The sequence below is a fragment of the Triturus cristatus genome, chromosome 10 (assembly GCF_964204655.1).
Source record: "Triturus cristatus chromosome 10, aTriCri1.1, whole genome shotgun sequence".
Taxonomy (NCBI): domain Eukaryota; kingdom Metazoa; phylum Chordata; class Amphibia; order Caudata; family Salamandridae; genus Triturus; species Triturus cristatus.
In genome coordinates, this window is record NC_140593.1 from 150439322 (window position 1) to 150454899 (window position 15578).

Below are 15578 nucleotides of genomic sequence, written 5' to 3' on the forward strand. Positions count from 1 at the left end.
CCAAAAGTCTCCACTGTGCTAAACGGAGTTCTGCAAGCAGCGGAGTGCGTTACGTCTCGCCGTTCACGCAGATGTGTAGCGCCTGGTGTATGTCCTGTGCTGCAAAATCAATACTAAATGCACCATGCGCTGCCCAAGAGGGTGCTGCTTCTTTCTGAAGCTTGAGTAGATATTCTACTTGAGCAGTAGCTTCCTTACCATGAATGGAAGGTTTCTCAATGCGGGCTGTAGCGATCGCCCGTGTTGAGAAATCTCGCCAGGAGGTGGTTTGTGGTAAGAGGATTTTCCTTAATTGCGCTTGCCAACTTCATAATGTCTGGCGCGAGCGGAGTGGGAAAAACTCGGTGAACTCGGCGGAATTTCACAGCCAGGCCTACTTGTACTCGTTTGAGATCTTCAGGAGGCAAAGAGTTCAGTGGCCAGCTATGTATCTATTATAATGTGTAATCACAAAGGTTTCCTTTGGACAGCACTATGCAACCAATCATATATAATACCTAATCAGAGTCTCAAACTTTACCACTCAATCACATTCATTCCATTCAGAATGGGAGAATATATCTGTATACCCAAGGCTAATGTTATGTACAAGACTAATAACGGGAAAATAAAATAATTTTATTCATCATAGGACACAATCACAGAAGCAGATCTACACAATTAAGAACAATGTGTCATAGAATATAAAGGACAATTCAAATTACATAAATTCATTTAAAAAAAACATAATAAAAATTAGCAGACAACACTTTTTCTAACAATCACTGCAACGGAGGTCGTGAGGCTGCCGCCCGCCAGCAAATCCTTATTATCATAGGATCGCTGCTAGAAGTTTTTTGATCTTCTCTTCTTCCATCATAAAAGGAAAACAGTATCCTAGAAATCATAATCTATCTACAAAAGAATAATTTGAGGATATTCTACACAGAATCTTGGTGCCACAAACGTGAAGAGTATAGCTTCTACCATTGACAGGATTTCCACACTATTTAGCACCAGATTCAATTTTTTCGCTTTGGGTTTTTTGGAGATCTGAGAAAGATACATCCTATAGTCGATCTACGGACCTGGTATGTTGATAACAGGAGGTGTTTGCCCCTGAAGCCCAAACACATTATCAATCTGGTGCTCAAGATATACATATCCCCTCAAACCTCTATTATAAATGAGGTGTTTTTAATTGTTCCTGTTTTATCAGTTTGAGAGAGTCGTATAACGTTGGTCTTGATAAAGATGGTATTATAATTTTCCCATCGAAACGCGTCGACGCCTGATTTGTTAGGAACACAATCCGAAATTATCACTAAGACCTTCGTGTGCCCATAAAACACAGCACCAAGTCGCAGTTATTGAGGAACAAATCTTACGGATGTGATCAGCTTAAGACTAAGTCTTTGGTCTATTATTTGTACTCGTGCATGTTTTTAAACTTATGTTGCCTGCTAATTTTTATTGTGTTTTTTGAATGAATTAATGTAATTTGAATTGTCCTTTATATTCTATGACACATTGTTCTTAATTGTGTAGATCTGCTTCTGTGATTGTGTCCTATGATGAATAAAATTATTTTATTTTCCTGTTATTAGTCTTGTACATAACATTAGCCTTTGGTATACAGATATATTCTCCCATTCTGAATGGAATGAATGTGATTGAGTTTGAGACTCTGGTTAGGTATTATATATGGTTGGTTGCATAGTGCTGTCCAAAGGAAACCTTTGTGATTTCATATTCGTATGGTACCCTATTCCTTTGGCTTAAGGGGTCCCTCTCAGTTTTTATAGTTACTATAATGTTCCATTGATTGCGGGATGACTATAAAACACCTTAGAACTCCTACCAACTTCTCCATAGTGCCTGCTGCAGTCTTTTGTGATTTGCCATCACAGCTGAGCCACGCACTCCAAGATCCGACAAAGCCCAATTTTAACTTTTGACTAATTATAAGTGACTGGAGGAGGAGGTCGCACACTCTGTCTGTGCCAGGTCTCTTGTAAATAAGTAATAGTTAGATGTTACGGTGTGCATGTTTGTCACATAGGGCCTTATGTAGGTGGGCTTGCATTTACCACTTCATAAATACCGAATCATACCGATTCGGTATTTATGAAGTGGTAAATGCTATGTAGGTAATGAGTCGGTAATTAATACCGATTCGGTAAAATTCGGTAATTACCGATTCGGTATTTACCGATTCGGTAATGAGGCATACCTTCCCATTGAGGGGAAGGTATGCCTCATTACCGAATCGGTAAATACCGATTCGGTAATGGGGGAGCACATGCAAGGGTGGCAGGGTGTCACATTGACACCCTGTTGCACCCCTGATTCGGCCATGTGTGCACATGTGGCACACATACATGCCCTAAGGGCATGTATGTCTGCCACATGTGCACACTTCTAAGCGCTTTTAAATGCTTTTACTCATCCATACTTTATTTACCACCAACTATTAGTTGGTGGTAAATACCGACTCGATACAACACCCACACAGTCCCCCTACATCTGATTTCTGTATTCAGAATTTACCGAATCGGTAAAATTACTGAATCGGTAAAATTACCGAATCGGTAATTTTACCGAATCGGTAAATTCCGAATACAGAAATTCACCCCCTACATACCAAAAGCCAAAATACCGGTCGGTAACGGTATAATTACCGAAAATCGGCCGTTACCGACCGGTATTTGGCTTCCTACATGAGGCCCATAGTGCTCAAGGGAAGGAAACTTTACAGTTTAATCATTTATAAGCAGCAGACATGTATCTGAGATTATAGTTCACTGTCTCTCCATTGTTGTTAGTAACGGCCTGAGCATTCTGGTTTTCTATTGAGTCTTAAATGCTCTGCTAGGCCAAGTTGTCCAAGGTGGCGAGCATGTGTATTGTATTTAAGGTCATCATTCCCCTCAGTCTTTTCTTGTCACAGTTTGAATTCAATCTGCCAGCGACAGTGTTGAACTCAATGAAGAAAAGGATGACTTAGCCCAATGAGAATTCCAAACACAGTCATGAACTGTAAGATAAAATGCATATATATTGTTTGCATTAGGAGTACAATTTTTTGTTTTTTTAAAGAACACCGGAAAAAAATAGAATTTTGTTGCCTATTAATGAGTTTAATTCTGATGCTTTGTAGTAAGTCAGGAAGATACTAAACTGTTTATGAGAGAACACTCTCATTTGCATATAGGTTCCTCTTTTGTATTTTATCTGAAACAAAATACATTAGATAGGTAAAATATTTGCCAAGATATTGCAAGTCTAAAATTCTAAAAGTTAAATCACTGGTATTTTTAATGTTATTCATTTGATTATGAAGCATTATTTTTGACATCTTTAATTTTTTTTTGTAGAGCTATGCACCAAAACTACAAAGAATGTGCGAGTCCATGGGGTACTTCTTTCAGGCAATTCATTTTCCTGTCGAGAGTGACAGTTGCTATCTGGCACTGAGAAAATTGGAAATCGAGAAAAGCTCTCTAGTAATTCTGTTTGTACATACCTCTTTGCCCAGGTAAGATGGTTGATCAGCTTTAAAGAGATTGGCTATTCCATTGAATAATAGTGACCCACTTCTTAAAGGGCACTATTGGTGTCAGGCAGTGTTGGAATTGGCCAGATACCTGTATGCTGTGTGTTTGCTAAGGCTTTGTATTATGGTGACTGATGAAATGAAAACAAGCATCAACCGTGGTTATAATTAACGAACACAGTGATTCTAGTATTAAAAAAGAATTAATCACAAATCTATTTTTCCAAATGTAAAGGTCTGTTGCCATTCTCATGTTCCAAAAATGTAAATCAAACTTCTCACTCATTGATCCTGTCACTCACTCCATTATCTTGTGCTTCCACCAAAGAGTTCAGTTGATGGTTACCAGAACAGAGATGCTTTAATGAAAATCTTTCTTTTTTGTGAAACAAAGCGATTGTAATACCTGCTAAGTTATTTGTTCCATTTTAAATTTAGTACACCTGCAATTCAGTTACCTGATGAGCCACATCTTGCAGAAATAAACAAACCTTAATGTGCTGCACCTGAAAGCTATCTAAATAAATTACAGTTTAACCTGGTGCAGCACTGCATAAACCATGGCCCTAACCATGAGCAAAACATGCTGCAGTGTCAAGAACCAGTAATTTGTGATGTCATTTTGGAGTAGCTATGGTAGCAATTGCTAGCTGTATTTTGTGAGCTTTATTGCCTACGAACAGCCTACATTTGAGGCATGATGTTGGATATTACTCTTTATGTATAGTGCAGTAGTGGTACGGCATGCCTATAATGATCACTGGGCATTGTGCGTTTGTGTGTATATATGGGCACGCTTCACACAGAAGCCAGATGTATTGGATTTGCCAATGTTGTTGAAGATGTGAGGAGAGAGATACTTTTTTTTCCAGCAGCAAGTGGATACAGATGCCCTGCATCCTGGCAGGGCGAAGCCTTCTGCGATGACTTAGGGCCTGATTACGAGTTTAGCAGTGTGGGAGCGGGCCACCATGCCACCGCCCCACTCCCACACTTCCAAACTCATCAGCACACCATCCACCAGATTATGAGTTAATTTGTGGTCTGATGGGTGGTGCTTTGGCGGTCCCACAGCGGTGCCTGTTAGAAAGGCACCTCAATTGGACAGCCAAAGCACGTTCCTGCTCGGCAGGGAATGTCAAGTCCATGCCATGCAGGAACTGGAAATGCATGCAGACAGGTGGGCACACCATGTGCCCCCCTGCATGCATCCTCTGGCCAAGAGGCAACAGAGGACGCTGTAGGGCTCCCTTAGTTTCCTCACTGCCACAGTTTTCATGGTGGCTCACCGCCATGAAAACTGTAGCTGTGAGGAAACTCGTAATATGCTTAGCATAGCTGCAGTGACACTGCCAGCATATTGCTGGGCTAGACCGCTGCTCCACAGCCGAGGGATCATGGATCCCTGGCGGTTGCGGAGGACCTGTGGCAGTGGGACCACCGCACTCGTAATGCAGCGGTTGGACTGCCAGTGCAGCGGTTCCCACTACCGCGAGTTTGCGGTTCGATAGACCACCAAGTTGGTAATCCGGCCCTTAGTACTGAAGCTTGGTCCCTGGCTTAGTGGCATCTTTTCATGAAAGCAATGCACGGCAGTGTCACAGATTGCAGAAGGTTGATCATAGGTGACATCTGGCATGCCTAATGGCGCTTGTCAGGTTGTGAGTATTTATGTTTGCCGGCCAAATGTACTGTGTTTGTCCTCTGGGGTAACCTAAAAACCTTTGTGAAAGAGGTACAGGGGAAAATGCAGAGAAAATATTTTTTTTATTACTACATATTCCCCTTTAGAAACCAACTGTCATTATAGCTGGTATTTCTTTCTCATTACTTTGGGTTTTGTTCATTACTTTTAGTTTTTGCACACCTTTAGTTTATTTGGTGAATCGTTTTAAGTCTACCTTTTGCCTAAATTCCAACATTTTTGATTCTTCTCAGTTCCTACTGAGAAACTAATATTGAGGATCTCTAATTCTTAGTGCCATGTGCTGCCTTGCGTAAATGTGAGTACTTGGTGTCTGCATGTGCTTTAGAAATATATATCCGTAAAACATCTCTGTTTTACAAATACCAGTTACCTGCTTCTTATCCAATGTCTGCTAGCCTGCATCCAACAGGGTGTCTGTCTCCTTTTGGTACATAGGGGCGGGAGCAATGCCAAATTTGCGATAACTTCTTACTGTGATGTATCCTATTTAGATTAATTATAAGTACATTTACCCTTAATCCTTACTATCTGATTAAGCCCATACTATCTGATTAAGCCCAAAGAGCCATTTTAGAAATGACCTCTGCTCAAATGATTGGTGTCCTACACGCTCAGTAAGGATAATTGCATAAGTTCATTTATAAAGTTCTCAAAGAACATACACATTTTAGAAATGTTTTAAACGTGCTGCACAAGTAAATATCTTAATGTGTGTAGTTGTTGAATATTCTGCTGAATATTGGATACTGAGACATAAACTCTGTCCCCATAAACTCTGTCCCCATCCTAGCAGTTTGTCGGAAGACTGTGAAGAAGCCTTCATAAAGAACAGTGAGTCAAAGCCACGACTGATCTACCACAGAAGGGAAGAGGGCCAGGACTGCTCAGAGTCCGTGCAACAGCTGATGGAGCAGGATGAAAATAAAGCACACAAAACCAAGGTAAAACAATGCATGGGGGTTCATATGCGTACAGGCGTGTACGTGTTCAGAGATACTCTCAGTAGACCTCTTGGTATGTGTGGTTTTGGAGTTCTAGGATATCTGTTACTGAAGGCATCACAAAATACTATTGTTCTGGGTTAGTACGGCACTGTAGGATTGGTTTATCTATTTAGATCAGAGGTTCATTGAAAACCAACAACATCTAAAAGATCCTTCTCTTGAATGTGATAACTTAACACCTTCTTTGACTATATAATATTTTGTCTCTCTCCGATTTTAAATCCAAGCTATAGCACCGTAAATATCATAGTATGTCCAACTACTGAGACCTCCCGTTTCCTAAGGTTGCACTGATTAACTGCTTTCATTGCATTTGACAGCGAGGTATGCTTGTCCTGAACAGAGATGGATTTATAGGTGAATGAACAAGTGGACCTAGACGTAGCTCTGACACTGTGTGATGGGCACCCTTAGTCGCACACATTGAAAAAATAGAACTATTTGTTTTGAAAACCCTCAAGACAGAGCCTCGGTCTAGTCTTTGATGTAAAAGAAGGGAAATGAGATCACAATTCTGGCCCGTTATCTACAATCACAATTCATAAACCATTGCCTATTCTATTGGGTGAAACACCAGACTTGTTGTTGGATTTGTCTAGTACGCAAGACATATTGTGCCATTTGTTGAAAGTAATATCTCCTTATATAGTTTTACTCCTGAATTCAGAGGTTTAGTACAAAGAATTTGGTAAAATGCGCAGAAAAAGGAGTGCAAATGCTTCACCTACTGTTTCGCATTTTCTACCACATGTGAATGTTCTCCATTACGAACTACCTTTTCCTTGTAGTAACTTCTGCTAAGCAATGCCTCTAAAATTCATAATTCAGCAAGGGGCGAGATATGGGTATCGGCAAGTGGTAACTATCTCTGTCCTCTCTTTTATGGCTACTTCATTGTTTCTCATTTAGTACTTTCTTTCACAGTTTAACTACTGGATCCTAAACCTCACTGATCTTACTTTTCTTTTTACCAACTATGTCCTTTCTAAAACAATGCATATTACCACTTCCTTGGCTAACGTGCCCTACCTGAAGAGATGTCATCTGATTGTTCCTAATCTCCTTTGCCCTCATTCGCTGCTACCTACGCATCAAACATTTCTCGGAATCAATTTTCCGCCACGGTTTCTTCCTCCTGCATGCTTCAACGTCCGTTTTTAATTTGCTGCTGCCTTTATCTCTGTTTTTATTCTCAAATTGTTTATTTGTTCCTGCCTTCATCAGCCTCTGAAATTTTTATCCACTTCTGCTTCCTCCTCATTTTCTCAAACTCTTGGTTTCTTAATTTTCTGTCACTTTGACCTTCTACGTTAGCACAGAGGTTCTAACCTGTCTCCTCGTGCTCTGTTCTCTATCCTCGAGCAGTGTTTCTTTCCTCCAAAACATTGCTTCATGAACATTCTCCACTTTTCTAAAATCAAAGTGAGGAATATCTCTTTTTTCAATCATTTGTACTTGCTTTGGCATTACAAAAGTGGAGATGTTTGTGGTAATATAAACCAACACCTTCTGCAGAAGAATAACTACTATTTATGCAGATGCAGAAGGTAGAAACAAGCAGGAAGTTTTATCATAAAAATATGCAAAATGTCAAGCAGGTCTCTACAAACTTAGGTCATGTCAGTGCCAGGAAGTGGCATAAACAAATAAAAATAATGACTAAAATGAAATCTGCTTAAAGTTTCCGTGTAAATATCTCCACCATTACCATACTATGAAACTTTAAATTACAGTGTCAGTGGAAACTAGTTATACACAAATTTTATTTAGTGGCATTTCTTTTCAAAATGTAATTTGTCAATTATGTAGCAATTTTCCAGACATTTTGGCAGAACTTTTCATATTAGGGAAAAAATGGGGTAAGATGTTGTGAATTTCCACAGATTTTGACTGTTCCAAAAAAGTGAAAATGTGTTTTCTCAGACTGGGAAATGCACATTTCCACAAAGAAGACAATCACTATTTTATATACCAAATAACCACATAGACTTTTCCACACCTGTAAAAGTCAGCCTTTATAGGTATTCTGTGTGTTAGTGATCAATGGTTATTAATTTACAACACTCTAAGCAGAAGGTTATCACAGATACTAATGCTTCACTTACACGGAGAAAACAAAAATAGAGATAGAATTACTTTAAATGGTTTTGACAGTGGGCTCTTACTTGTAGGCTCATAGGCAGCCGTTGCTGTATTAAATGACATAACTGGCTCTCTGAGCAGGGCTCCAATTTGTAAAGTGGAAGGGCACCTAGCTATGAAGCTGAAAAGCGAATCCGCCATATTACCTTTGGTGGACTACAAGATAACAGCTGCACTGCCACCAGACGTGTTGCTCTGATTTGTTCAAACAGGTGCTGACACAGATAAGAGAAACATGGCAGACGTTGCAGATTTAATGACCCCACTTAGGAAGTCTGCGTATCACTCCTCTAACAACCCAAAGGCAGTGGCGTAATGCAAATGATGAGGCGTCCCTGCAGATTGTGATGAGGGGCCCCTGAGTCTCCCATATCTCACAGGTATTCATTAGACTTGAACTGAAAATGGCCTCCTAATAGTATTGGGGATCCCTGTGAAGGGATGGGGACCCCCCCACCCCCCTATGCTGCTGGGGCATGCGTTATACCCCTGCCAGAAGGTCAAAGTAGTAACTGACCAGTTGATTAAGGTGGCAGTGGTGGGACAGGAGCATCACAAGGGCTGGTTGGTGGTCTTTTGCCCACCCAGCCCCCTGCAGTCCCAGAGTTAGGGAGGACGATCCAGTGTACCCTGGACAAAGGCAAACTCCTGCATTTAAGATCACACACATCAATGAGGAATGACTAAGAAAACAGCCTCCATTATCTCTGCAGCTGAGAGTGAACCTGTGGAGAGGCCAGTGGCTCCCACAGCAAGGGAGAAACTGTCCTTGGATTTGGGTATGCCCAATAAGAAAACTCATTAGCTTGCAAAAAAGATTTTATTGTACAGTGCAATAGTAGGGCTTCTGAGTCTGAAGACAGCAATAATCCAAACTGAAGTCAATTGTGTGGATTAACGAAAGAAGTAAGAGTCCTCGTGGCCCCCCCACACCAACCTTCACGACACCTAAGTTGAAATTAAATTAACTCCACCAGAAGACAATGTGAGAAGTGGAAAAAATCATTTGCTCAGTTGACATCCACCCAGGAACAGCATATGCAGCTACCATATGAATGCTATTGATGGTAGTGGAGGTGAAAGGATCTTAAGGCCGAGATCAAAGTTCTTCTTCCTTCTCAGGTGAATCCTGATTTTGCCGGGGGGCTTCAAACATCTGGAGAGGGCGAGCACTTTAGTGTCACATAATCGTAGCACACAAATGCCACATTGAAGGAGTTCCTGAGGAGCAGATTTTTAGATTGACCTCCCACAAAATTGGAAGTTAAAAATAGCAAGTGTATAATTATATTGTGGTCATTGAAGAGAAGGTGGGTCCTCCAGGTACTTTAGAAAATAATGGCAGGGCCAAAAAATCACGTCTCAGATTCATTTGCTGAGAGTCCAACATGGTGAGAAAACTCACATGTTCAAGTTGAGGTAGCAGATTAATGTATTGCATATTAATGAAATAGGTAACGATATTGGATGTTATGGAAATTGACTCTGGTATGTGTTCTTAGTGGGCAGCAAGTTTAATGTGAAGAAGGATGACACACCTGGAATGTGTTTTTGAAACGCTGTTAAATCTACCTCCTCCACCCTCTCTCCTAAATCCAGAATATCCCAGGGCAAAAATCTGAATTCCACAGGATACAATGAGCCACAATCGAATGAAATATTCAGGGAAAAAAATTCCTCCATCAGATGGACTCCCCAAAGAACAAAAATGTATGTTCGAGGCATGTGTGCTGTAGATACACATGCTTTGCAAACTCCTGCCATCTTGTGTTAGGTCCGGATGTTTGCAAGTTGTTTTTCTTCTAAGAAGTCTTTCCAGTCACAAGGTAAGGAAACTCCTCCTTTGATAGTGCGTATGGGCATCAACTCCACTGTTAGATTGTTTTTTTTTCACCATTATGGTAGGACATGTATTGCTGCACTCTGGTTCGAAACAGTTCTTCAGGTTCCCCTCGGTGCACAAGCCACTCTACCCTCGATGGTATTGTTCTCGTATGAGTTTCCCTCTTCTCCGGTTATCAAATCGTTTCGGGAAACACTCTCTCTTCAGTTGCACCGCCCTACATCAAGTTTGTAACTTGTGCCTCTTTCCAGAGCACAAGGAAGAAGACTGCGATGCCTGTAAATAGTTTAGTCCAAGAAAACTCCCTGTGATCATCAGGCTCGACGCTGAGAAATGCAACACCAAAGCATTCAACACACTCCGGACATCTTTGGCGAAGAATCGGGGCAGGAAGAGGTCAAAGTGTCGGCAGCAAAAGAAGAGGCCTTCTCTGTTCCGGAGTCAGATTCTGAACATGAGATTGATTTGGAGTCCGGAGACGTGCCACTGGGGCAGGGTGCTGTGAGTACCAAAGACCCCTTTTCCCCCCTAAAACCTTTTCCAAAAAACATAAGTCTACGGCATCACCTCTGCCTTCTGACTGAAGTTGGCCTGTGACAATGTTTCCGACGCCCCGCCTCCTGGCTCGGCACTGAAAAAAATCGTCAAGCCTTCCGCCTCGGGACTGAGTCGGCTTAAATCATCTTCAGATCCGAAACTTTCTGGTTAAAAGGACAAATCCCTCCTCTCCGAAACAAAAACATGCTTCGGAGCTGAAACCTTCCGCTCACAAAAACAAATCTATCTTGATGCCGAAATCGAAGGACAGCCTCTCAGAACCTCCCGAACCAATTTTAGACTTTAAAGCTAAATTGGATCCTAAACAAAAGAAGATTTATATCAATCCTGATACAGGATATATTTCTGCTAAAACACCACCCAAACGCAAACTTCCGTCAGACGACCCTTCGAAGAAGAAAAAAGACATGGCTTCCAGCCCTGCTTATCCTGCCCCACAATCCCCTCCACCATCTTCTCCACATTTACTAGTTCTAGATCCTTTACACAGAACACCTCAGGGATCTCCACATACACAGCCTGAAGGGGATGATATTGATGTAGAAGACACACATTTGCGTGTAGACCCATTAAATGATTACACCATTTACCCTCCATTGGATACCGACCCAGACCTTTACCCTACAAAGGCGTCGCCACCGGACAATATTGTGGCTTACCAAGAACTTCTTGCTAGAGCAGCAGAGTATCATGGGGTGGCCTTACATAAAGAGTCCTTATAAGAAGACTTTTTATTTGAAACAATTGGGTTCACACACAGGTCAAGTCAAACACTCCCTATGTTAAAGGGCATGATGAGGCATGCAGATAACATCTTCAAAGACCCTGTTCGAGCCCATATTTAAACTCCCAGAGTCGATAACAAATATATAACACTTCTCCATCTGATCCTGTGTTTATCAAAAAACAATTACCTCTTGACTCCCTAGTGGTATCCAATGCTCGCAAAAGAGCTAATTCGCAAATCTCCGGTGATGCACCTCCCCCAGACTAGGTATCTAAGCTTATAGATGCCTCGGAGAAATGAGTGGCTGCTCAAGCCGCTAACCACTGGCGCATCGCAGACACATAGGGCCTACTAACTAGGTACGACAGGGCACACTGGGATGAAATGGAGCAACTGCTTCAATATCTCCCAGACAAATAAAAACCAAGGCACAAGAGTTAGTTCAAGAGGGGAAACTAATTTCCAACTCTTCAATTAGATGTGCGCTAGATGCTGCTGACACTGCGGCTAGGGAGATCAATACCAGCATTCTCCTTAGAAGGCATGCATGGCTTAGGATTTCGGGATTTAAACCTAAGGTTCAACAGTCCATTTTAAACACCCCTTTTGGCAAAAAACACTTGTTTGGTCCTGAAGTCGATCAGTCTTTAGAAAATATGAAAAAAAGACACCAAAGTTGGAAAGTCCATGGGAGCGCTTCAGTCTCCGTCAAATAGTGGCTCCTTATGTTGCTCCTTTTACAGAGCAGGGTCTAAAACTACATCTTCAGACCCAAATGTTTCCTCCTATAAAAGCAACACACAATCCTCACGCTTTAGAGGTTTCTATAGAGGAGGGTGTAACGGAAACAATTCCAAAGGTATGGGTAAAGGCGCCACACCGCATACCACCCCTTCCCCTAACAGTGACTTGCTCCCCCCCCTGATGACTTAACACCTGTCGGGGGAAGACTTCAACAGTTTCTCCCCATTTGGCAATCCATAACAAATGACATAGGGGTGATCGACATTATCCAACATGGTTAATGCCTGGAGCTTACCACCAATCTTCCAAACATTTCACCCCGCATTCACACTGTCGTCAGACCACTTATAGTTACTCAAAAGATGTGCAATCTCCCTTGTAAAAGGGAGCTGTAGAACCAGTTCCTTTACACTACCAAGGTTCAGGAGTTTACTCTCTTTATTTTCTAAGCCTTAAAAGCACGGCTCCTTAAGATCAATTTTGGATCTCAGAATGTTAAACGAGTACATACTGTCAAAACATTTCCATATGGTAACGCTTCAACAGGTGCTTCCACTTCTACAGCAAAGTGATTTTATGTCCACACTAGACTGAAAAGACACATACTTTCACATTCTGATCCATCCAGCTAATGGAAAATATCTCAGATTTCTGATATCAGGCAAACACTATCAGCTCAAAGTGCTCCCGTTCTGAGTAACTACTGCTCCTAGAGTGTTTACCAAATTTCTAGTAGTAGTGGCAGCTCATCTCAGAAGACAACACATTTAAGTCTTCCCGTACTTAAACAAGTAGCTCATCAAAGCCAGCACGCACCAAAAGTGTTTTCAACACACCCAGACCATGCTAGACCTACTCCTCCGATTAGGATTCATGGTTCACACGTAAAAGTCTCCTCTACAGCCCTCACAAATACAATCTTATCTGGGAGCGACTCTCAACACTCCCACGGCTCTAGCCTCTCCCACGGCCACCAGAATTCTCAATATTCAAACCTTGTTGCTTCAGTTTCAGGTCAACCACAAATTAACAGCCAGAACCTTCATGCAATTGCTAGGAATGATGGCATCATGCATTGCAATAGTAGTTCATGCAAGACTACACATGTGTACTGTACCAGAATGCTTAGCACGTCAATGAAATCAGTCACAGGGTCACTTCACAAATCTAGTGTTGGTCGACAGCCGCACCCATTGCTCTCAGCAGTTGTGGAACAAAAAAAAATCTATCAAAAGGACAGCCCTTCATCAACCCTGCTCCACAAATCGTGCTAACAACAGAAGCATCTTTATCAGTTTGCGGTGCCCATTTCCACGTTTACACAATCCAGGGTCTATGGGACAAGCACAAACATACGTCTCCACATCAACTATCTTGAGCTTCTAGCAGTATTTCTAGCGCTGAAAGCTTTTCAGTCTCATCCCACAGGCAAAGTTGTCCTAGTCCACACAGACAACATGACAGCCATGTACTAGGTACAAAAACAGGAGTGGGAAAGTCACTCTCTACAATTGTCACGCCTCTCTCAGACCATTTGGCATTGGGCATCACAGAATTCGCCTTCTGGCAGAACATCTCCCAAGAGTGAACAATCAAATTGCCGATCTCCTCAGCAGGAGGAGGCAACAAATACACAAGTGGGAACTTCATCCCCAAGTTCTCCTTCCATGCTTCCAAAATTGGGGATTCCCACAAATAGATCTGTTCGCCACAGTGGACAACTCAAAATGCCCAAACTTCGCCTCCAGGTTCCCACACCATCTATCCAAAGGCGATGCTCTATGGATGAATTGGTCAGGGATATTCGCCTACGTTTTTCCGCCTCTTCCACTCCTTCTGTTTCTGGTACAGAAGCTCAGGCAAACATCCCTCACACTGATATTAGTGGTTCCCACGTGGGCCCATCATCCGTGGTTCAATACACTCTTGGAGCTATCAGTTGTTCCACATCAAAAGCTGCATCTCAAATCCAGCCTTCTCACTCAGAACCGGGAAGAAATCAGGTGCCCAAACCCCAAAGGGCTCAACATAGCGATTTGGCTCCTGAAGTCCGAGTTTGGATACTTAAATTTGCCACCAAACTGTATGGCTATCTTAAAAGAAGCAAGAAAACCTACTACCAGAGCTTGTTATGCAGCAAAATGGAAGCGATTTGTTATCTATTGTAATGACAACAAAATTAATCCTCTAAATGCTTCTGTTCAAAAACATTATTTGTTACCTTCTACATCTGCAGCAAACTGGTCTAGCCTACACATCTATTTGGTTACACCTTGCAGCAGTTGCTGCATGTTTGCAAAACAGACAGAATTTATCTTTGTTCAAAGTTCCTGTGATTAAAGCATTTATGGAGGGCTTAAAGGAGTAATTCCATCCAGAATACCTATGGCACTGGTATGGAATCTCTACACTGTACTTACAAGACTCATGGGTCCACCCTTTGAACCATTACACAGTTTTCCTTTACAGTTCCCTTCATGGAAAGTTGCCTTCCTCATTGCAATCACTTCATTAAGAAGAGTTGGTGAGCTACAGGCATTAACCATAGAGGAACCCTTCTTTCAACTTCGTAAAGTTAGGGTAGTTCTTCGCACCAACCCAAAATTCATCCCTAAAGTAGTTTCTACTTTTCATCTTAATCAGTTGTTACCTGTGTTCTTCCCTCAACTTGATTTGTAGCAGAACGAGCTCTTCACACACTTTCTGTTAGAAGAGCGTTATTGTATTATATTGAAAGGACAAAAGATTCTCGTAAAACGAAGCAACTGTTAGTCGCATTTGCAGCACCTCACAAAGCCAATCCTATCTCTAAATCTGGCATTTCAAGATGGATTGTTAAATGCATTCAAACTTGCTATGCGAAAGCTAAAAAAAACCTTTATCTAAACCCCCCAGAGCAGATTCCACTCACAAAATAGGGTCATCTATGTCCTATTTAGGTAACATTCCTATAGCTGACATCTGTAAGGAAGCAACATGGTCTACACCACACACATTTACCAAACACTATTGTGTGGATGTATAAGCACGCCAACAAGTCAATGTAGGGCAAGCAGTACTAAACACACTTCTCCAGTATTTGGGGTGTCTTTCATAGATTCACATGCTTGAATATTCCCCGTCGTCGAAGTGGGAGTCCCACGGTATATATAAAAAGCAATAAGTATCATGTATATATACATATACACATACCTAACCACATAAGAGTATATACATACCCAAATAAACATATATATATAGTTCAAATAACATATCAAGTTAAAAATACCATAGGATAGCATTGAGACATAGGAAAGCATAGAGAAAAAGAATCACTT

At 41.5% G+C, this 15578-nt stretch overlaps 1 protein-coding gene across 1 annotated transcript in view; it reads left to right on the forward strand.

Moving 5' to 3' along the window:
• The window catches only part of NPHP3 (nephrocystin 3), a 342323-nt gene that overhangs the window by 52606 nt on the left and 274139 nt on the right, over positions 1 to 15578 (forward strand). Inside the window, exons 7-8 of the mRNA XM_085630683.1 lie at positions 3357 to 3517; positions 6034 to 6184. Coding sequence (XP_085486809.1) covers positions 3357 to 3517; positions 6034 to 6184 — 312 coding nt within the window. The remainder of the gene's footprint in view (positions 1 to 3356; positions 3518 to 6033; positions 6185 to 15578) is intronic.